At 43.5% G+C, this 22239-nt stretch overlaps 1 protein-coding gene across 3 annotated transcripts; it reads left to right on the top strand.

Annotated features, from left to right (window-relative positions):
- Positions 1 to 665: 665 nt before the first annotated feature.
- Positions 666 to 20891, top strand: LOC112229596 (basic leucine zipper and W2 domain-containing protein 2). Of its 3 annotated transcripts, XM_042319546.1 has the most exons (13): positions 703 to 758; positions 14187 to 14257; positions 14979 to 15066; positions 15498 to 15674; positions 17464 to 17567; positions 18102 to 18167; positions 18341 to 18476; positions 18601 to 18710; positions 18930 to 19100; positions 19289 to 19435; positions 19606 to 19744; positions 19957 to 20079; positions 20296 to 20891. In XM_042319546.1, exons 4-13 carry the CDS (start codon positions 15668 to 15670, stop codon positions 20322 to 20324), a joined length of 1032 nt encoding a protein of 343 aa, XP_042175480.1. In that variant the 5' UTR covers positions 703 to 758; positions 14187 to 14257; positions 14979 to 15066; positions 15498 to 15667; the 3' UTR covers positions 20325 to 20891. The 3 variants fall into 3 exon arrangements, with proteins under 3 accessions (XP_024251294.1, XP_042175480.1, XP_024251295.1); XM_024395526.1 differs by lacking the exon at positions 14979 to 15066 and having other exon boundaries at positions 666 to 758; XM_024395527.2 differs by lacking the exons at positions 703 to 758; positions 14979 to 15066 and adding an exon at positions 13571 to 13789.
- Positions 20892 to 22239: the final 1348 nt, after the last annotated feature.

Genomic DNA, 22239 nt, shown 5'->3' with positions numbered 1-22239 from the left:
GCCTGATGACCTAGAGGCCGGATGAGGGAGTAAACATGACAACAGCAAAAATGTAGCCTACTGAAAATGCAAGAAGCAAAAATGCCTGTGGATAATTGTTTTAATCATATTGGTGTCACAACGCAAGACAATATTGTGACAAAATGCACTAAAAAAATGAAAATAACAGAAAAGCGTGTTTACAAAGTCAGGCAAAAAAAAATCTACAAGCAATTTACCTGCAGCAATAACCTTAAATATTTCCTGCTCGTGTGCTGAAAGATCACCTTTATGGGAGCAGCCATTCTCTTTGTTGTTAACATGTAATTAATATTCTCTGAGTTCACAAGTGTTGACAAACAATATATTGCTGTGGATATGTATTTATCCCAAACTCGTCACTCCATTTGACACGACGACAGTAAAAGATGATTTACTTCACCAAATTTCTAGAAGGAATAAACCATACTTGGACTACACCACAATGTGAAGAAAGCGGTGACAGAATGTCCATAACGTTAATGTCATGCATGTATATCGAACATATATTATTATTATTCTTTATTATAAAATTGTTTGTAATAAATCTATTTGAAGTACAAAGATCGCCGTATGTTAATGTAATCGTTTGGTATATTTAATTTTGCCTGGATTCCACTATGCTGACGTCTTTGGTTTATCCCGACTGTATTTCAAGTGGTCAGTCCGACGCTGCGATAAGTAACTATTCTTTCTTCTCTTCTGTCATCTCATCTTGTTGTAGAGTCAACCACTGCAGGGTAAGTCCCTCAAGTATTTCACATCGTGAAATGTAATACTATTTCAGGTTTAACTGTTAAACTTGATTAGTATGGCGAGATTTTGTGACAAGTTTAGTCATGTAACGGAATTGAAATCATGCCTTACACTCTCCTAAACTGTTTGTTGTTCGTCGTAAGTACTTCTTTACAGAAGTTGTTTTATTCGACAAATATCAAGCTTGTTCTGCCGACCATGAGGTGCGCTACAGGTGCGCACAGGGGTTGGGCGGTTTTGGAAATGACTACGGGCATGGGCTACTGTACGATGTAGCTACTACCTATTATGTATCATTTTAAAGAAGCTTTATAAACATTATTTGTGACATGATAGTGCCCACGTCCTCCATAGTGCCAACGTCCTCCAAAGATCTAATAGCATATTGGAGAACGAGACTGGTATTCGGGTATATTTGGAATTGGATAGCCTCGGGGCTCCCGAATGGCACAGCTGTCTAAGGCACTGCATCTCAGAGCTAGAGGCGTCACTAGAGACCCTGGTTCGATTCCAGGCTTTATCACATCTGGCCGTGATTGGGACTCCCACAAGGAGACGCACACTTTAGCCCAGCATCTTCCGGTTTAGGGTTTGGCCGTTATTGTAAATAATAATTTGTTTTTAACTGACTTGCCTAATAAAATAATCTGTCACGTGTACAGATTATCAGTGATCCAATAATAACGATCGAGGTAACCGCTGCGGCTAAATGGCTATAGTAGACAGTTTGCTACAGCAGCAACAGGAAATTTGAATTATTATGTGGATTATAATTCATTTACGGTTTTGACACTCTATTTAACCGTAAGGAAAAATCAAGTCTGAATCATGAGGCTTGTCCTTGAGGAAGAACTGAGCTATTTCCCCTTAGCTGCAAAGTCAAAATAGTGTCTATTGTAAAATTTCATGAAACAAAAATAAGGTTTTTGGTCTTATTTTATGGTTAGGGTTAGCGGTGAGGTTAAGGTTCAGGCTAGGATTAAAATCAGATTTTATGTGGTTATTGTTACGGAGTCTAGCTAGTACCTCCAGAACAAACATGACAAAATGCCAACCTACAATATGATAGGGCACTCATTTATTGAGGTGCATTATTTTATACCAACCTAATCTCAGAGCATTTCGTATTATTCTGTACATAAATCCGAGACACCCCATTTCGTATGATATTGTAACGACCCTGGGTTTTATCCCACTTCTGACATCAGTGTAATCAAACAGCAGGGACCAGGTCTCGAACCCTCGACCTTTGAGCCCGAGGTCCGGCGCGCTATCAACTGTGCAGTAAAAGCACGCTCAAACGGCAAAGTCGATTTCCGCACTTATAATAAACCCAGGGTCGTTACACAAATTTACAAAACGTACAATATGATATGAACTCTAACTTGGTGGTTAACGTTAGCTAGGCTAGGGGTTAGTGGTTTGGGTTCATGTTAGGGTTAAGTTTAGGAGTTAGGTTAAAGGGTTAAGATTAGGGTTAGCTAACATGCTAAGTAGCTCAAATGTAGTAAGTAGTTGAAAAATGCTAAGGTTGTCCCTGATGATATTCAAACTCACAACCTTTGGGTTGCTAGACGTTCGCGTTATACACCTAGCCATCCAGCCTGACCAACCACTCTACTTTTGTTTTAACCATCTGTCTTATTTAACCATACCAAATGTAACATATGTTTACTATGTCATGTCTAATCTATGAGACCAGTCTGTTTATACTGTAGTCCCGTTTCACTGTCATCCTCTCATACCAGCACACACTTTCTGTAGTTCTTATCAGAAACATTGAGCTCCACAGAGGCGGTTGAGTCTCCCTGTCAGTATTCTCTGGCGACTGTTGCCTGTTTCCAGGAATTGTATTTTGGGCATTGAATGTCAGTTGGACAGGTCTACAAAGCCTGTGTGTACAACCTGTCCGAGTCTGTAATACCAACATGTTTTAAGTAGACCACCATAGTCCCTGTGCCCAAGAACACAAAGGTAACCTGCCTAAATGAGTACCGCCCCGTAGCACTCACATCTGTAGCCATAAAGTGCTTTGAAAGGCTGGTCATGGCTCACATCAACACCATTATCCCAGAAACCCTAGACCCACTCCAATTTGCATACCACCCTAACAGATCCACAGATGTTGCACTCCACACTGCCCTTTCCCACCTGGACAAAAGGAACACCTATGTGAGAATGTTATTCATTTACTACAGCTCAGTGCTCAACATCATAGTGCCCCCAAAGCTCATCCATAAGCTAAGGACCCTGGGACTAAACACCTCCCTGGGCTGCTGCCAGGTGGTAAGGGTAGGTAACAACACATCTGCCACACTGATCCTCAACACGGGTGCTCAGGGGTGTGTGCTCAGTGCCCTCCTGTACTCCCTGTTCACTCATGACTGCATGGACAGGCACGACTCCAACACCATCATTAAATTTGCTGATGAGACAAGAGTGGTAGGCCTGATCTCCGGCAACGACGAAACAGCCTATAGGGATGAGGTCAGACCTGGCCGTGTGGTGCCAGGACAACAACCTCTCCCTCAATGTGATCAAGACAAAGGAGGTGATTGTGGACTACAGGAAAAAGAGGACAGAGCACACACCCATTATCATCGACGGGGCTGCAGTGGAGCAGGTTGAGAGCTTCAAGTTCCTTGGTGTCCACATCACCAACAAACTATCAAGCCCAAGCACACCAAGACAGTCATGAAGAGGGCTCAACAAACATATTCCAAATGGCAACCCAGAATATTTGCATTGCTGCTGCCCCCCCTTCACACCTCTGCCACTCTCTTTTGTTATCTATGTCACTTTAATAACTCTACCTACATGTACATATTACCTCAACTAACTGGTGCCCCCGCACACTGACTCTGTACCGGTACCCCCCGTGTTATTTAACTGCTGCTCTTTGATTACTTGGCTTGGTAAGCATCGGAATTAATGGGAATATATGGGAATTAACGGGAATATATGCATATTAATACCATTTAAATGTCATGTTTTTTGCATTGAATATATTTACCATATCATATGGAGACAAACAAACCTTTTACATTATCATACGTAGACATAATTGCAAATGATTAAATCCTTCCAATATAAATCATTTTTAAAAACAATTTAGTTACGAATTTAACTTTAATTAAATGAGTTAACTCTTCACATGGGATGATTTCACTGAACAACAAAAGAAAGGGAATATTGAATGATCCATCACATCTCCTAAATCTGTAAAATGATCTAGAAACTAAAGCTTTGGTTGTCTTCCTCTCAGGCTTCCATGTCTTCTCCCTGGACCTCCTCAATGTCCACCTTTTGAACATCAGACTCATCTTCACTGTCACATTCCAACCTTGAGGATGGCTCGTTGTCAAATTTGCCCACATGGCCACCAATTTTTCAACCCTTGTATTGGTCCAGTTGCGCTCTAAGGCGGCTGATGTTGGTGGGATTTGGAGGATGATGGAGGCAACAGGGGAAAGAGCCTCAGATCCACAAAGTCCCTTCCACCAGGTGGCTGATGAGATATGTTGGCACGACTGCCATATTGCATCTCCATCCCAAACCCCTTGCTTGGAAGTGTACTTCGCCACACTGCCAAAAACCTTGCCCTCATCCAGGCCAAGGTGGTGAGACACGGTAGTAATGACACCAAATGCCTTGTTGATCTCTGCACCAGACAGGATGCCCTTGCCAGCATACTTGGGGTCCAACATGTACGCTGCGGTGTGTATGGGCTTCAGGCAGAACTCTTCACTCTTTTTGATGTATTTCAGAATTTCCTCTGCTTGGCACAACAGTGAAGTGGGCAGGGCAGTACAGATTTCTTCTTTTACATCTGCAAGCAGAGTTTGAACATCAGACAGGATGGCATTGTCTCCCTCAATCCGTGCAATGGCTACTGCTATAGGTTTCAGGCTGCTTACCACTCTCCCCCAAAATACATCATCCTGGAGGATCCTCTTGATGGGGCTGTCCATATCGGCAGACTGTGATATGGCCATTTCTTGGAGAGAAATCCTTCCTCTCCAGGAGACTGTCAAACATGATGACAATACCACCCCAACAGGTGTTGCTGGGCAGCTTCAATGTGGTGCTCTTATTCTTCTCACTAAGCTTGGTGAGTTAGATTGCTGCTATAACTTGATGACCCTTCACATACCTAACCATTTCCTTGGCTCTCTTGTAGAGTGTTTCCATTCTTTTCAGTACCATGATGTCCTTGATGAGCAGATTCAATGCATGAGCAGCACAGCCAATGGGCGTTCATGTTCGCAGCAGTGTCTGTCACCAGTGCAAATACCTTCTGTGGTCCAAGGTCATTGATGACTGCCTTCAGCTCATCTGCAATGTGGAGAACAGTGTGTCTGTTGTCCCTTGTGTATGTGCTCTTGTAGAATAATGGATGAGGGATTTAGATGATGTAGTTAATTATTTCTTGCCCACGAACATTCGACCACCCATCAGAGATGATTGCAACACAGTCTGCTTTCTCTGATTTGCTTGACCTTCACTTGAACTCTGTTGAACTCTGCATCCAGCAAATGAGTAGATAAAGCATGTCTGGTTGGAGGTGTGTGTATGCTGGGAGGAAAAACATTCAGAAATCTCTTCCAATATACATTGCCTGTGAGCATCAGAGGTGAACCAGTTGCATACACAGCTCAAGCAAGACATTCATCAGCATTTTTCTATGTTCCTCCATTGAGTAAAAAACAACAACTTATAATTCCAGGAGGACCATGAGCTGTTGCTATCGATAAGGTGTCTGATTCATCACTTTTCACCTCGACTAGAAATAGAGGGACTTTTGTCAGTTTGCTTGTTGTGAGCGCTGAGCGAACTTTATGCACTTGGCAAGATGATTCTGCATCTTTGCGTTCTTCACGTATGATTTGGCACAGTATTTGCATATGTACTCAACTCCTTTTGTAAGATAAATATTTGAAAATGAAACGTGTATGGAAACAGGTGCATTAACACCTCAGTGAGCAGGCTCAAGCTAAAACCCACATGGTAGCAAAAACTAACTAGCAGAAATTGTCAAATTAGAAATTATTTTAAACACGCGTTGCTGTAGGCTACTATTTACTAGTTAATAAAAATTGTGTCATATAAAATTATATTTACCCCACCCAGTATTGTAATCAAAACTTACCAGAAAGCATGTAGTCCTTGGCTCAGACAGTGTAGTAGTGTGGGCTCAATAACATCTCATTAGTGTGCAAGATCTTGAGAATCAGCTGTACATGTGATGGAAGAGTGCACTGTGCATGCAATTGCGGATAGTTTAACCAAAATATGCCGCAGGACCTAGAATTGGAAAATTTACTGGAAAATATCCTATCCTTTGCAACCCTAGTTGTGACTGACCATGTCTACATGTGGTTATGAAACTGGTCAGCGACGTTACTAGCGCAGCCATCCACATCTAATTGGTCCTCTGTCATGGAGTCAATAGAGTAGAGGTCCACTAACAGAGGAGTCTCTCGTGACAGACTGTTACCCTGAGATTTGGCTCTAGATGCCTAAATGAACAGAGGAGTAATATTGTGAAAGGAGGGTTGATTTTTATCCCCCCCCCCTTGCATTTCTTGTGATAAAACAGAGTAATAGGCCTTTTCACAGACAACCTGGTATTGAAAAGGGACATTATTCAGATTGAATTCCTCATCACAGAAAATGTCAGATTTTCTTCTCATTTTCACAATGTTACATCTGAGGTGACACAACTGTGTGGAGGTTTACATCAGGTGAGTCCTGTTTACATCTTCCACACTGATAATTGCTGTGGGACCACTTCCACCATCCCCCAAGGCAGACTATCCGTCCTTAGCCCAGCTCTCTGTGCTCTCACTGGGGTAAAAAGACTGAAGCCGTGGGTATTGTCTGGTGCTCTCTCGAGGTCTTTTTACAGAATAAACATTGTGCAGAGCTGAAGGGAGACAAGAGGCTCACTCTAACCTTAAGTAACCTCTAACCATCAAATATGATTTGTTGGTAACACTTGCATCTATAATGCTTTATAGATTGTAATAAGCATATATGAGCCTTTATAATGTCTTAGAGTTTATAATACCTGCAGGTATAATGCATTATTACTTTTAATAAGCATATATGAGCCTTTATAATGTCTTAAGGCTTATTTGTCTCATTGTTGTAAAGAAGGCTTCCAGATGTTGTGAGAGCATCATTCATATCAGTGATAATGCTTTTGAAAAATCAGTTGTCAGACTATTCCAATGCTGCATAAGTGGCAGTAATGGTGTTGATGATAGGTGCTTGATGGGATTTTGTGAGGGATGCGAGGTTCCGTTTTAGCCGCCTACAATGTAAAATAAGATGTGCTAAATGTGGTTTGTCTTTTGGAAATATTTTCTGCTTCGTTATATAAATGACAACCATTTTATCACTGAGTTAGGTTTTGATGACATCTTTTCTAACCGGAGGATACTGAGTAAATTACATTTCACTATGACTGATGGTGCCAGTGGCATGACAGAATCTCCCCTCTGGAGTCCAAGTCCTCAAATGGTCCCTTCACACAGACAGTGTGGTCGAGAAGGCCTCTTCAACCTCAGGAGGCTGAAGAAATTCAGCTTGTCCACGAAGACCCTCACAAACGTCTACACATGCATTGAGAACATCCTGTCAGGCTGTACCAAGATCTTTCCAACCGCTTCGCTAAACACCGATCCACACTCGCAGGAACAAAAACCTGCCGCTCCATTCAAATCTCAATTTAACCAATGCTAATTCTCTGTAAACAAATTAACACACTTTCAGCATGCTTATAAAGAAGATATAACTTTTTGGCCTGCATTTTAAGCGTCACGTCTGAAGGAAGCCTGGCACCATCCCTATGGGGAGCATGGTGGAGGCAGCATCATGCTGTAGGGATGTTTTTCAGCTGCAGGGACTGGGAGACTAGTCAGGATCGAGGGAAAGATGAACGGTACAGAGATCCTTGATGAAAACCTGCTCCAGAGCACTCAGGACCTCAGACTGGGGCAAAAGTTCACCTTCTAACAGGGCAATGACCCTAAGCACACGGGCAAGACAACACAAGAGTGGCCCGGACCTGAACCAGATCAAGAGAGACCTGAAAATAGCTGTGCAGCGACGCTCCCCATCCAACCTGACAGCGCTTGAGAGGATCTGCAGAAAGGAATGGGAGCAGCTCCCTAAATATAGGGTTGCCAAGCTTATAGAGTAATACCCAAGAAGACTCGAGGCTGAAATCGCTGGCAAAGGCACTTCAACAAAGTACTGAGTAAAGGGTGTGAATAATTATGTAAATGTGATATTTCCAGGACTATTTTTAAATTTACATTTCTAAAAACCTGTGTTTGCTTTGTGATATGGGGCATTGTATGTAGATTGAGGGGAGCGGACACTATTTAATCCACTTTAGAATAAGACTGTATCATAACAAAATGTGGAAAAAGTCAAGGGGTCTGAATACTTTCCGAATGCACTGTACGTATTGAACACTGGTCACTTGAATGTTTACATACTGTTTTACCCACTTTATATACTGTTTTCTAGTCACGGCTCATCCTATATAACTACGGCTGTACACCTTTTCTATTCGCACGTCCCTTTTTCAGGACCCTGTCTTTTTAAAGATAATTAATAAAAATCCAAATAACTTCACAGATCTTCATTGTAAAGGGTTTAAACACTGTTTCCCATGCTTGTTCAATGAACCATAAACCAATTAATGAACATGCACCTGTGGAACGGTCGTTAAGACACTAACAGACGGTAGGCAATTAGGGTCACGGTTATGAAAACTTAGGACACTAAAGATGCCTTTCTTCTGACTCTGGAGAAACACCAAAAGGATCCCTGCTCATCTGCGTGAACGTGCCTTAGGCATGCTGCAAGGAGGCATGAGGACTACAGATGTGGCCATGGCAATAAATTGCAATGTCTGTACTGTGAGACGCCTAAGACACCACTACAGGGAGACCGGACGGACAGCTGATCGTCCTCGCAGTGGCAGACCACGTGTAACAACACCTGCACAGGATCGGTACATCCGAACATCACACCTGCGGGACAGGTATAGGATGGCAACCACTGCCGAGTTGTACCAGGAACGCACACTCCCTCCACCAGTGCTCCGACTGTCCGCAATAGGCTGAGAGGCTGGACTGAGGGCTTGTAGGCCTGTTGTAAGGCATGTCCTCACTGGCAACACCGTCGCCAATGGGCACAAACCCACCGTTGCTGGGCCAGACAGGCAAAAAGTGCTCTTCACTGACGAGTCACGGCTTTGTCTCACCAGGGGTGATGGTCGGATTTGCGTTTAAGTGTCGGAGGAATGAGCGTTACACCGAGGCCTGTACTTTGAAGGGGGATCGAGGTGGAGGGTCCGTCATGGTCTGGGGCGGTGTGTCACAGCATCATTGGACTGAGCTTGTTGTCATTGCAAGCCATCTCAACGCTGTGCGTTATAGAGAAGACATCCTCTCTCATGTGGTGCCGTTCCTGCAGGCTCATCCTGACATGACCCTCCAGCATGACAATGCCATCAGCCATACTGCTCGTTCTGGGCGCGATTTCCTGCAAGACAGGAATGCCTGTGTTCTGCCATGGCCAGCGGCGAGCCCGGATCTCAATCCATTGAGCACGTCTGGGACCTGTTGGATCGGATGGTGAGTGCTAGGGCCATTCCCCCCAGAAATGTCTGGGAACTTGCAGGAGCCTTGGTGGAAGAGTGAGGTAACATCTCACAGCAATAACTGGCTAATTTGGTGCAGTCCATGAGGAGGAGATGCATTGCAGTACTTAATGCAGCTGGTGGCCACACCAGATACTGACAGACTTTTGATTTTGATCCCCCCACCCACCCCCTTTATTCAGGGACACAATTTCTGTTACATGTCTGTGGAACGTGTTCTGTTTGTCTCAGTAGCTGAATCTTATGTTCATACAAATATTCACACGTTAATTTTTCTGAAAATAAATGCAGTTGACAGTGAGAGGACGTTTATTTTTTTGCTGAGTTTATATATTATCACTCTCAGTACCGGTCAAAAGTATGCAGAAGGAAGCCCTATTTGGTAAAAGACCAAGTCTATTTTATGTAAAGGGCTCCAATAAGCAAAGAGGAATGACAGGCCATCATTACTTTAAGACATGAAGGTCAGTCAATGCAGAACATTTCAAGGACTTTGAAAGTTTTTTCAAGTGCAGTCGTGACAACCATCAAACAATGTGATGAAACTGGCTCTCATGAGGTCCGCCACAGGAATGGAAGACCCAGAGTTACCTCTGTTGCAGAGGATAAGTTCATTAGAATTACCATCCTCAGAAATTGCGTCCCAAGTAAGACACATCTCAACCTCAACTGTTCAGAGGAGACTGTGGTCTCAGGTCTTCATGGTCGAATTGCTGCAAAGAAACCACTGCTAAAGGACACCAATAACAAAAAGACTTGCTTGGCCAGGAAACATGAGCAATGGATATTAGACCAGTGGAAATGTGTCCTTTCGGCTGGAGTCTAAATTGGAGAGTTTTGGTTCCAAGCGCTGTGTCCTTGTGAGATGCGGTGTGGGTGAACGGATGATCTCTGCACATTTATTTCCCACCGTAAAGCAAGGAGGTGTTATAGTGTAGGGGGCTTTGCTGTTGACACTGTCTGTGCTTTTATTTACAATTCAAGGCACACTAAACTACCACAGCATTTTTCAGCAATACGTCATCTCATCTGGTTTGGGCTTAGTGGGACTATAATTTTGTTTTTCAACAGGACAATGACTCAAAACACATCTCCAGGCTGTGTAAGGGCTATTTGACCAAGAAACAGAGTGATGGAGTGCTGCATCAGATGACCTGGCCGCCACAATCCCCCAACCTCAACCCAATTTTGATGGTTTGGGATGAGTCTGACTGCAGAGTGATGGAAAAGCAGCCAGCAAGTGCTCAGCATATGTGGGAACTTCTTCAACGACTGTTGGAAAAGCATTCCAGGTGAAGCTGGTTTATAGAATAGTAAGAGTGTGCAAAGCTGTCATCAAGGCAAAGGGTGGCTATTTGAAGAATCTCCAATATAATATATATATATTTTTGGTTACAACATGATTCCATTTGTCATGTGTTTTGATGTCTTCACTATTATTCTACAATGTAGAAAATAGTAAAAAAATTAACAAAAAAATTGAATGAGTAGGTGTTCTAAAACATTTAATGATCGGTTGTGTGTGTGTGTGTGTGTGTGTGGAGACACTCCTTCAAATGAGCTGTTTTAGCCACACTCTTTGCTGACAGGTGTATAAAATCGAGCACACGGCCATGCAATCTCCATAGACAAACATTGGCAGTATAATGGCCTTACTGAAGATCTGTTACTTTCAACGTGGCACCGTCATAGGATTCCACCTTTCCAACAAGTCGGTTCATCAAATTTCTGCTCTGCTTGAGCCGTACCTGTCAACTGTAAGTGCTGTTAGACTTTTGTGCAGTGGAAACGCTGATAAATCACTCCTCACCATCTGGCAGTCCGACGGACGGATAGGGATTTGGTTGATGCCAGAACAATGCTACCTGCCCCAATGCATAGTGCCAACTGTAAAGTTTGGTGGAGGAGGAATAATGGTCTGAGGCTGTTTTTCATGGTTCAGGCTAGGCCCTTTTACTTCCAGTGAAGGAACATCTTAAGGTTACAGCACACAATGACATCCTAGATGATTCTGTGCTTCCAACTTTGTGGCAGCAGTTTCTGGTTTTCGCCCTTTCCTGTTTCAACAGTTTTAGTTTAGTTTATTAATTCGCCCATTTAAAAAAAACAAGCACACAAATTAAAAGCCATACATGCACATGAATAAAATCATCGAGGATAACGCACAATAAAGTCTGGGACTTATTTCCTCTTAAATTGAATGAGTAGGTGTTCAATGCCCCGTGCAGAAAGCGAGGTCCTTACAGAAATGGTTTGTCGATCAGTGTGGAAGAATTTGGCCTGCAAAAAGCCCTGACCTCAACTCCATCGAACACCTTCGGGATGAATTGGAACGCCGACTGCGAGCCAGACTTAACCACCCAACATCTGTGCCCGACCTCACTATTGCAGTTGTGGCTGAATGCTGGGGGGACTTGCTTCCAATGTTCCAACATCTAGTGGAAAGCCTTTCCAGAAGAGTGGAGGCTGTTATAGCAGCACAGGGGGGACCAACTCCATATTAATGCCCATGATTTTGTAATGTATACTGTATATTTATGCAATAAGGCCAAGGGGGTCTGGTATATGGCCAATATACCACAGCTAAGGGCTGTTCTTACGCATAACGCAACGCGTCAGGGATCCCGAGTGGTGCAGCGGTCTAAGGCACTGCATCTCAGTGTAAGAGGCAACACTACAATACCTGATTCAAATCCGGCAGTGATTGGGAGTCCCATTGGGCGGCGTACAATTTTAAGGGCACAAGGTGAGACCCAGATGCAGACACAGGAGGCAGATGGTTAGAGTCCAAGATGTTTATTAACAATCCAAAAGGGGTAGACAGAATTGCCTGTCCATGACCAAAGGTCAAAACCAATTCAGAGTTCTGGTGGTACAGAATGGCAGGCAGGCTTAAGGTCAGAGCAGGCAGAATGGTCAGGCAGGCGGGAATGGAGTCCAGAAAAACAGGCAAAGGTCAAAACCGGAAGGACTAGTAAAAGAGAATAGAAAAGCAGGAGCACGGGAAAAACACACTGGTTGACCTGAACATACAAGACGAACTGGCACAGAGAGACAGGAAACACAGGGAAGGACTACATGATTCCATTTGTGTCATTTCATCGTGTAGATGTCTTCACTATTATTCTACATTGTAGAAAATAGTGAAAATAAACGCTGTTATGAGTAGGTGTGTCGAGACTTTTGACTGGTCCTGTATTTATATTACGGTCTCTGACATTGCTCGTTCTGATGAGTGCATTTTTACTTTGGGATTATTTGCATATTGTTTTCTAGCTATTGTTGGAGCACCTGTGATAACTTCTCAAACTCTGTGTACGTGACCAATACACCTTTTATTTGATTTCAGATACAGACAGCCTAAACCCATCTGTAGAATTCAGACAAGTCCTCCCTGCTCTGCTCATTCCTTGTCATGCCAAACATGATATTAGATATTTCTTTGACGAAATTTCTGATTTTTGCTTTACGTACAAGAGAATGCACTGCGAAATGGTGAGCGAGATGGCATGTCCCTATTGTTCTCCTTATTTGTTCATCAGGATCAGTTTGTGTGGCACACATGGGAGTCTGGAGTGCTTCCTGGACGGCAGGAGCGCAAACTCTGAGTTGAACCCAAATGGGAGGGGTACTCTGCTATTTTATTTGCCATCCTCAGCATGTTTGTTTAGTAGCTGTCCAGAAATGTTTTGTTGATGTGTTGCCGAATATATTTATTTATTTATTCTATTTTTTGTTTCATTTTTTTTCAGCAGACTTGCCACCCTGGCTTTTGCCTGTACCCTGACACTGTTGTACCAATTATGATATGTCACCCAGTCAGAGAAGTTGGCTAAAGCACATCCAGGTCTGGGACAAGGTTACTACAGTGTGCTCTGTGGAATCCCCTCCAGACAACATGTCTTGGTGTGGTAAAGTAGATTATACAGTTCCTTAATCACTTGACCCTCTAGTACTGGCCTGTCTGACTGTATATGTCTGTCCTAAGGAGGAGTGTGCCCTCAAAGAACCTTTGTGTGTGTGTGTGTGTGTGTACCGTGGTCCGACATGTCCTTGTTGTAATTTGACACGCGTCTAAGAGAAAGAGCGAGGGGGGATTCAGAGGGAATTAGATTGAGCGAATCAGGGAGAGACTAGTTTACGCTGCAGGGACATGGACCGGGATGAGCCTGCAACATACAGTATATAGCACAGGACACAAGGTTGACAGGCAGGACAAGTTTCAGACATTCACAGGGCACAAGGTTGACAGGCAGGACAAGTCTGAGACATTCACAGGAAATTCAGTGACACTCTAAATAACTCCCTGTCACTGCTAAGAGGGACTCACAGCTGGTAAGCATAGAGCTTTCACCTGTTCCTTTAGCCTTCTGGACTCTGGTTGGGCATGTGAACATCTGACTTTTAGTTGTGGAAGCCTGTAGAAAATAAATGGCTGCTCAGTGACATTTTGAAGGTGTGTTGAAGGTCTGAGATTGACTGAAGCGCTTATGAACTATTATTAAATGGTTTGTTGGCTGTTAGTAAACTGTCAGACATTGTATATTTTGGGCATATTAACACGTATAAATAATGTTACAGGCCTTTAAATATGTTTTGTTTACAGACTGCTGTTGCAGTAGGCCTGACAGAAACAAAGATATTCTGTCATTCGATGGAATGGTACTATTGTATGTTGTAGTGCTAATGGTCTGCTCATTTCCTGTTTCTGTGTGTGTGTTTTCTTCCTCAGGACTTTTATGAATACCGGTAAGCAACAGAAGCCAGTGCTAACAGGCCAGCGGTTCAAGACCAGGAAAAGGGGTGAGTTGAGTTACAGCCACAGACAGCTGTCAACGCCCAATGTCAATGCCTAATGTTTACCACATACAGTATGTTGGCAAGACAACATGCATGGTGTGAAATTGCAATACCAATATGTTGTCAAGACGACAGACAGTGTTACGTTGCAGTACCAAATAATTGAACCGGTTTCTTAAATCAACTGCCTCTTTAAGACTGTGAGATGTCTTGATTATCTTTTGAGTCTCACGACCTCCAGAGTGTCAATGCACACTTTTAGCTTAGATTTCTCCTATTAAGATCTCCTTCTTAGTAAGGGACCAGCAAAGGTTTAGCAGGGTTCTCCTGTTCTCTTCTGTCCTCTCCACACATAAACAGACTATAAATACTCTTTGTGTCTAGGGTTCTGTTTCATCTCTCTCTTGCAGCAATGGATTGTTGTGGCTTGACATTCCCTCTTACACAACACCTACTACGATCCAGGCTGGCTCCCAGTCAATAAGATGTTTAAGTTCCTAGAATGTCAGCTCTCTTGTTTGTGCTCTCTTGGCAACTCCCAGACATGACCACACAAACAGATCTGGGACCAGGCTATAGCTGAACTTCCTGCCAGTCCAGAAGCAGTGGGTGTCATTATATATATTACTCACAGAGCAGAAGAACGTGTAGTGTCGTAGGGACATTGGGTTCATACGCCGTGGGGCACCTTGTTGATTCTCTTGAGCCGTGTGTTGATACCCAGGGATCTGTTAATGAAGGGGATATCGTTTGGACACTGTTCTTTGTGAAAACCACAGAGGATCAATCGGGGAGGCTAACTCTCCCCCAGGGTAAGTAGTGTCCCATCAGGGCAGGGTCCCTTGTCCTCATCACACCTTGGCTGGGGAACTGAGCACATTTAAATTTTATTTGTATTGTAAAAGATTGTGAAAATACGCTTCAAGTGATTTTAATTTAGGAAAATCTGTATACAAACATAAGCGTGATTGTTTTAGTCAAATATTATATCTGTTTAGGCTTCTTGCGGTCAATTTGCAGTCTACCAATTATTTGTAATTATTGTTCTGGCCCCCTGACCATCCGCTCAAGAAAAAAATCAACCTGCAGGTGAATCTAGTTAATAATCCCTGGCATAAGGTATCTACTGTATTATGCATGGTTTACCATACCTCACTTTCTGATGTTATCTGTGTTAAGGTTTAACACACATTAGTGTACATGCAACAAGGATGTTCTCCTCTGCTCTTTCCTCCCCACCCAGATGAAAAGGAGAAGTTTGAGCCCACAGTTTTTAGAGACACAATTATTCTGGGCCTCAACGAAGCAGGAGGGGACCTCGATGCTGTAGCTAAGTTCCTGGACGTTACCGGGTCCCGACTCGACTACCGTCGCTATGCCGACACTCTCTTCGACATCCTCATCGCGGGGAGCATGCTCGGTGAGTGGATTGGGCCGAATTTAGCAGGCAGCCCGACCGGGCCTTGAATCCAGGTCCCAGGACTGTCAGTACATAATCTTTGCCATTACACCAAGAGGTCTGCCCCGCTTGATGAGGTTGCTAGGTGTTGTACTAAGGTAGCTACAGTATCATGGACATCTGCACCTGGTTTCAGCTCACTGCTCCGTAATGGGCCATCCTGGTCCCTTCGTATCAGTATTCGCACTAGGGCACCAAGCATGCCCATGTCCTCTCAGGCAAGGACAAACAGATCACTGCTGGCTTTGTCAGATTACCAGGGTCAAAGACATCCTGGCCTATCAGAGAACCGGATACACTGTTCCTGCTGTATGCGTCAGTGGACTGCTCATTGAGCTGTATTCACTTGTTCTAACTCCCACGTTTTCCTCACTAATAGATGAGGGTACTTGAACACAGTTTTTTTGTATTTGTGGACATATTTGTGTTCAGTGAGGTGGGGGGTGGGGCATTGATTAATATGCTGAACCCTTTGTCCTGTTAACTGGTGGTCAGTGTGACCCTGCAGACCTAAGCTGGTAGATTTATTCTATAATCACTGTCTTTCTCCCCACACACTCATTGTTTACATGGCATGGAATACTCACAAAGAGTATGTCTTTGACCACACTCACAAACACATGCTCATTCACATCCTGCCGTGTGTAATCTTTGTAGAATTAATTGAATGTACAGTCTTTGTCAGTCTGTCTCTGTCTCACACACACACACACACACACACACACACACACACACACAGGATGGGGCCTGTGTCAGTCACTGCATACTGCATGTCAAGCCTATTAGAGATAACCGGTTTACCCTGCTCCTATAATAAGAGCCTGGCAGTGTCAGGGGAGAGACAGCAGCTCAGATGGAAACCAGGGATACATGACAGGAACCAGCCTCTCAGGGAACCACATTAGCCTTTAGTAGCATGAAGGCTAGGTACCTGGTTCATGCAGGCACACTATTAATAAAATGTGCTACACTGACGGTATGATATTTGCATGAATACATACAGTAAGTGATGATTTTTTTTTACATCCACCGCAGTCCTATGAAGCAGTTCTGAAGTCAACAGGGATAGTAGACATTAGATCCAGATCTAACAGGTCGGCTCTAAGACTTCAGATAGTGTAGTGAGTAGTTAAGCCCTCACATACATCCTCATTTAGCCCAAACAGGATACAACAATGGATCACCCTATGTCAACAGCCACCTCAGGGGTGGAACAGATAAAGGGGAAAAAATGGAGAGATGATAGTAAATAGATGATTGACTAGGCGGAAACAAAGCGCTCTCTCTCTCTCCTTCCTGTGAATGGGTGTAGTAATGTTGTATAATAATCCAGTTAACGTGTGATTACTAATTACTGTACATCAGGGTCTGCTCTCTCCCATCCTTATGCTCCACTATCTCCATGATATCCACAACTTCTTGTTATATCAATCAATCATGGACATAGGGTAGATAGGTAGGTCTCGGTCTGATTATTCTACAGTTATAGCTGACAGGAAGGACATGCCCATGCTGCTAGCTAACGGGGCTAAAGCTTTAACCCTTGACCCTGATGACTTGCCACGTCTTTCTGTCCGTCTGTCTATGTCCGTCCGTCTCTTCTTTCTAATCACTTTTTTGCTGGGCAGGATAGATGGTCATTGAAGTGGTGTGTTGATCTTTATGGCACCAGGGTCACTACCCTCTCCGGCTGTGCTGGTTCTGCCCCCTCAATCACTACAATCGTAATGTAAATAACTGTCTGTCTCAGCTCCCGGTGGGACGCGCATTGACGAGGGGGACAAGACCAAGGTGACAGAACACTGTGTGTTTACTACCAAGGAGAACCATGCCAACCTCCGCCACTATGCTCAGGTTGGTACACACACACACACACACACAATCAAATACAGCAGCCTCTAAGGTGCATGGTAGAGTAACCAGGTGGTAGTCGACTAGTGACAGTGACCAAGTTTAGGGTACTGGGTAGAGGCAGGCTAGTGATGGCCATTTAACAGTCTGATGGCCTTGAGATGGAATTTGTTCTTCAGTCTCTCTGTCACAGCTTTGATGCACCTCTACTGACCTTGCTTTCTGGATGATAGTGGGGTGAACAGGCCATGGCTGTTCATGAATGCGTGAGCACACATGTATACACATACACTCTCTCTCTGTTTTACCATTGACTGGGGTAGAAGGGAATGTCGGAGGAAGACACCCGCAGTGGAGTGGTATTAGATCTGCTAATACCCACCAATCCCCTGGGAGTATCCAGTGTGTCCACGATGACCATTTTTATATAATCCTCCTGGATTAAAGTCACTGCACTCCTTCACGATCTGTTTGTCTCTCTGTCCCAGCTCTCTGTGTCTGTCACTGAATCTCATGTCCCTCTGTGTGTGTCTGTAGGTTTTTAACAAGCTTATCAGGAGGTACAAGTACCTGCAGAATGCCTTCGAGGAGGAAATCAAAAAGGTAAAGTATTCACAGGAAACAGGCTCGTATGAAGTCGCTACAGCAGTTCTACTTCAGTTTTGGATTATCCTATGTACTTGTGATTAGACTTTATATCTTCAGCTGTGTAGATCATTTTTGATCCTATTGTCTTTAGTTTACATAATTTCCTGTCCTGATGTTTTATCCCATAGCTTCTGCTGTTCCTGAAGGCATTCAGCGAATCAGAGCAGACCAAGCTGGCAATGTTGACTGGTATCCTATTGGCTAACGGCACTCTGCCCCCACCCATCCTCACCAGCCTCTTCAGTGACAATGTTGTCAAGGAAGGTGTGTGTGTATGTGTGTGTGCGGGGGGGGGGGTTCTTGAGGCATATATTTTTGCCATATATTTATAGCTCTGGCTTTCTTCCAAGTTGCTCTCTTACTCTTGTCTGTTATTGGTATCTTGCAGGTATTTCTGCATCCTTTGCGGTGAAGATGTTCAAGGCATGGATATCTGAGAAAGATGCCAATGCCGTCACCTCAGCCCTGAGGAAGGCTAACCTGGATAAGAAACTCCTGGTAAGAAACACTTTTTAGGCAGGTAACCTAGAGCAGTGGTTTTGAACCTTATGTCAAAAAATTCAGTGACTCCTCAAATGGTGGTTAGAGAGACTCTTTTACAGTGCTACAATTTTTGTTTACTTGTGCTCAGCCACAAGAGGGAACTGTTGTAGTGAATTTGTAGGGTTGAAGCTCATTGGAAGTTGTTTGAGTCAAGACTTCTTGTTGTTTCTCTAGGAGTTGTTTCCTGCCAACAAGCAGAACATGGAGCACTTCTCAAAGTACTTCAATGAGGCAGGGCTGAAGGAGCTGTCAGACTTTATGCGTGTGCAGCAGTCTCAGGGAACACGCAAGGAGCTGCAGAAAGAACTGCAGGAGCGCCTCTCTCAGGACTGCCCCATACGAGAGGTGGAATACCAGATACCATGTCCTGCCTTTGTGCCCTTGAACAAGCTCCAAGAGCACTGCATTGCGTCCCCCTCTGCTTTCAACCCCTCCTTGGGGTGTGTTTGTCTCTGGGTTGGGTTGTAGAAGCAAAAATGATCAATTCCATTCTCCAACATAATGGACAGTAAAGAATTATTCTGTGGTTCTAGATGGTGGTGTACGTGAAGGAGGAGATGAAGAGGAGTGCTCTCCAGGAGCAGGCTGTGATTGGTCTGCTGTGGAACATTCTCATGAATGCTGTGGAGTGGAACAAGAAGGAGGAGTTGGTCACCGAGCAAGCCCTCAAACACCTTAAAGTACATCATAACATCAACCATTAATAACTTATCTCACTCCTAACCCAACCACTCTATAACATGAGAGCTGGTCACTGTGGAGGCTCTCAAACACCTTGAAGTACTGCACAACGCTAACGTCAACCATGAATGAATGACAGTTGATGGGGTGTGTATCCTCTCCCCTCCAGCACTATGCCCCCCTGCTAGCAGCGTTCAGCACCCAGGGCCAGTCAGAGCTGGTGCTGCTACTGAGGATCCAGGAGTACTGCTATGACAATATCCACTTCATGAAGTCCTTCTCCAAGATAGTGGTGCTCTTCTACAAAGGTCAGTGTTATCATATTATACAGGACAATGTTTCACAGTTTCTTATGTAAAAAATAAAAAAAAAAAAGTATCTCTTTCATTTGTCTTAGTAGTCAGGGTTGCGGTCAATTCCATTTCAATTTAGGAAGTAAACTCAAATTCCAATTTCACATAACTTCTCCTTGTGGTGCTATGCTAAATGTTCCTGTTCTGTTCGTCTTCTCTCCACCCAGCTGATGTGTTGAGTGAGGAGGCCATTCTGAGGTGGTACAAAGATACTCACACCACCAAAGGGAAAGGTGTCTTTGTCGAGCAGATGAAGAAGTTTGTTGAGTGGCTGCAAAATGCAGAAGAAGGTACCATTTACAGGTTAAATACAGGTTACAGTTACAGGTAACCTAATCAATAACGGAAAAGAAAGCCATTGCATTTTCAGAAAATCATTGTTGAATCAATGAAACTGGACTATTAACATTCTGTAGACTTGGGCTGTGATGAGCACTCACCTGTAATTCCTATTTTGACCACTAAGAGGAGCTGTTTAATAATAATCTGTTTATTTTCTCATGTAGAGTCCGAGTCTGAGGGAGAGGAGGACTAGCAGACCAACCCAACAAGGAGTCTAACTCTGAAGTCTGCTGCATCCTGTGGCCTGTATATGTCAATCAGCCTCTAGTCCCCATCTCATATTTTTAGAAGATTTGCTAGACTATCATATTAATATGGTTCCTGATACATTCAAGATAAATACTTATCCAGGCATTGTAAGAAGTATGAGATAATGTGTGCTGTGTGACTGCAATAAAAAACGACCTGGAACACACCCATCCATATTGCCTAACCGACCAGGGGTCCTAGACTTCTCAATCACAATGCAACCCTCAGTGAAAAACCACGGGACCACCCGACTCAACTTCAGGAGGATAGGAGACTAGATGTCATCTATCAAGACCCCCCATCTGTGATATTTAAGCTTTTTCTCTTTTTTTTAAGGATTGGATTAATTAGAGGTCAGTCAGTGAAGTCCCTTTACCAACGTTGTTCAGGTTTAGAGAGGAAGTCAAGACCTCAATCTGCAGTAGATTGTCATCCTTGTTTTATGAAAACTCAACTTTGTGTAACTTGGCAATGCTTTAATCTTTTTATTAATAAAGTGTTTTTATATGTATTCACTGGTTTAGTATTGTTTCTGTATTCTTAAATAAACTTAAGTAAATAAGGCTTCTGTTCATATGTCTGATGGAGGTTAAGAGAGTTTATTGAAAGACTTCCTAATTAGTTCGGTGCTCAGTAACTCAGAACTGAATGAGAAAGTGGATGATTGTGATGGCTATTAATGAGAGGTGAAGTCAAGCCAATCGTTGTGTAACTTTCATGCACCTGCTTCTGCACCTGCGTATACACAGGCCAGGTGAAGGATTGCTGTTGACACTACTGTGACCTCTGTCCTGTGCTTCAAGTGAAAAGGCCCAGAGTTCTAATGGACCTTAGGTAAACAAACTGGGAGTGCATCCCAAATGACACCCTAATCCCTATCTAGTGCCCTGCTTTTGACCAGGGCCCATAGGGAAGAGGTTGCCATTTGGGACATAGACTCCAGGGAGTTGATGAGCAACAGGGACCTCCACTGTAGATCTAGAGAATTACATCAACGCCATACTACTGTTTCTCAGAGCAGCATGTTGCCTGCCCTTTTTTTTCTTGCTTTGGTACTATTTTCACAAGTATGTGGTGCAGTTTCACAACTCCGTACAAAACTCCAAACAGATGAACAAAAAGGCTGTTTTTTCAAAACTTTAAGCACCTTTTCAATTGACTAAGTACAACACATGAAATCACACAACTTTTTCATCAAACCTAATCTGTGTTTCATCTAGAAATACCTTTCATATAAATATTATTATTATCATATTATTATCAAATATTATCATATTTTGACAGAGTCGAAATCCTTGGCCAGGTCGATGAAGACGGCTGCACAGTACTGTCTTATTGATGGCGGTTATGATATAAGTCCCGGCCATCTTCGTGGGACATCTCTGCTGACCATGTGGTAAACAGAGGCCTTACCATGGACAAATCTGCCAGATTATTTCACCCCAATCTGAAAAGATCAACTGTCAATTTGATCATGATAACGTTTTGCCAAGAAAACCAGTAAGTCTGCAGGATATGAACTATGCTTCACCATTACATTTACAGTAAATGGCATATTATAATGCATGTAAATTCACAGAACATGTTCCAGTATTCTTACAGTATGAATAATTGACAGTATACTCTGTTCTACCCTCAGAATTGACAGAACACCCCATATTGTTGGCCGTGGCCGTGTGCTGACCGACCGGGAGGAGTGGACAGTGGTGGAAATGGTGAGGGCCAGGAATGACAGACGGTTGTCTGAAATAAATCAGGCCGTTGAGGTAAACGATGACACCTTTGCCAATGTGGCATCCCTCAGGCTACCAACAATCGGACACCTTTTGAAGTGGCACCAGGTATCTATGAAACACATC

This window comes from Oncorhynchus tshawytscha, unplaced genomic scaffold (genome assembly GCF_018296145.1).
Source record: "Oncorhynchus tshawytscha isolate Ot180627B unplaced genomic scaffold, Otsh_v2.0 Un_scaffold_1528_pilon_pilon, whole genome shotgun sequence".
Lineage (NCBI taxonomy): Eukaryota > Metazoa > Chordata > Actinopteri > Salmoniformes > Salmonidae > Oncorhynchus > Oncorhynchus tshawytscha.
This window is presented reverse-complemented; position numbering and strand designations above follow the sequence as displayed.

Excerpts from the sequence above, each read along its gene's own strand:
- LOC112229596 (XM_024395526.1), top strand. The coding sequence starts at position 14,194 with ATGAATACCGGTAAGCAACAGAAGCCAGTGCTAACAGGCCAGCGGTTC. Across the intron at positions 15,675-17,463 it reads CATCGCGGGGAGCATGCTCG|CTCCCGGTGGGACGCGCATT; the intron begins GTGAGTGGATTG and ends TGTCTGTCTCAG. Across the intron at positions 18,477-18,600 it reads TGACAATGTTGTCAAGGAAG|GTATTTCTGCATCCTTTGCG; the intron begins GTGTGTGTGTAT and ends GGTATCTTGCAG.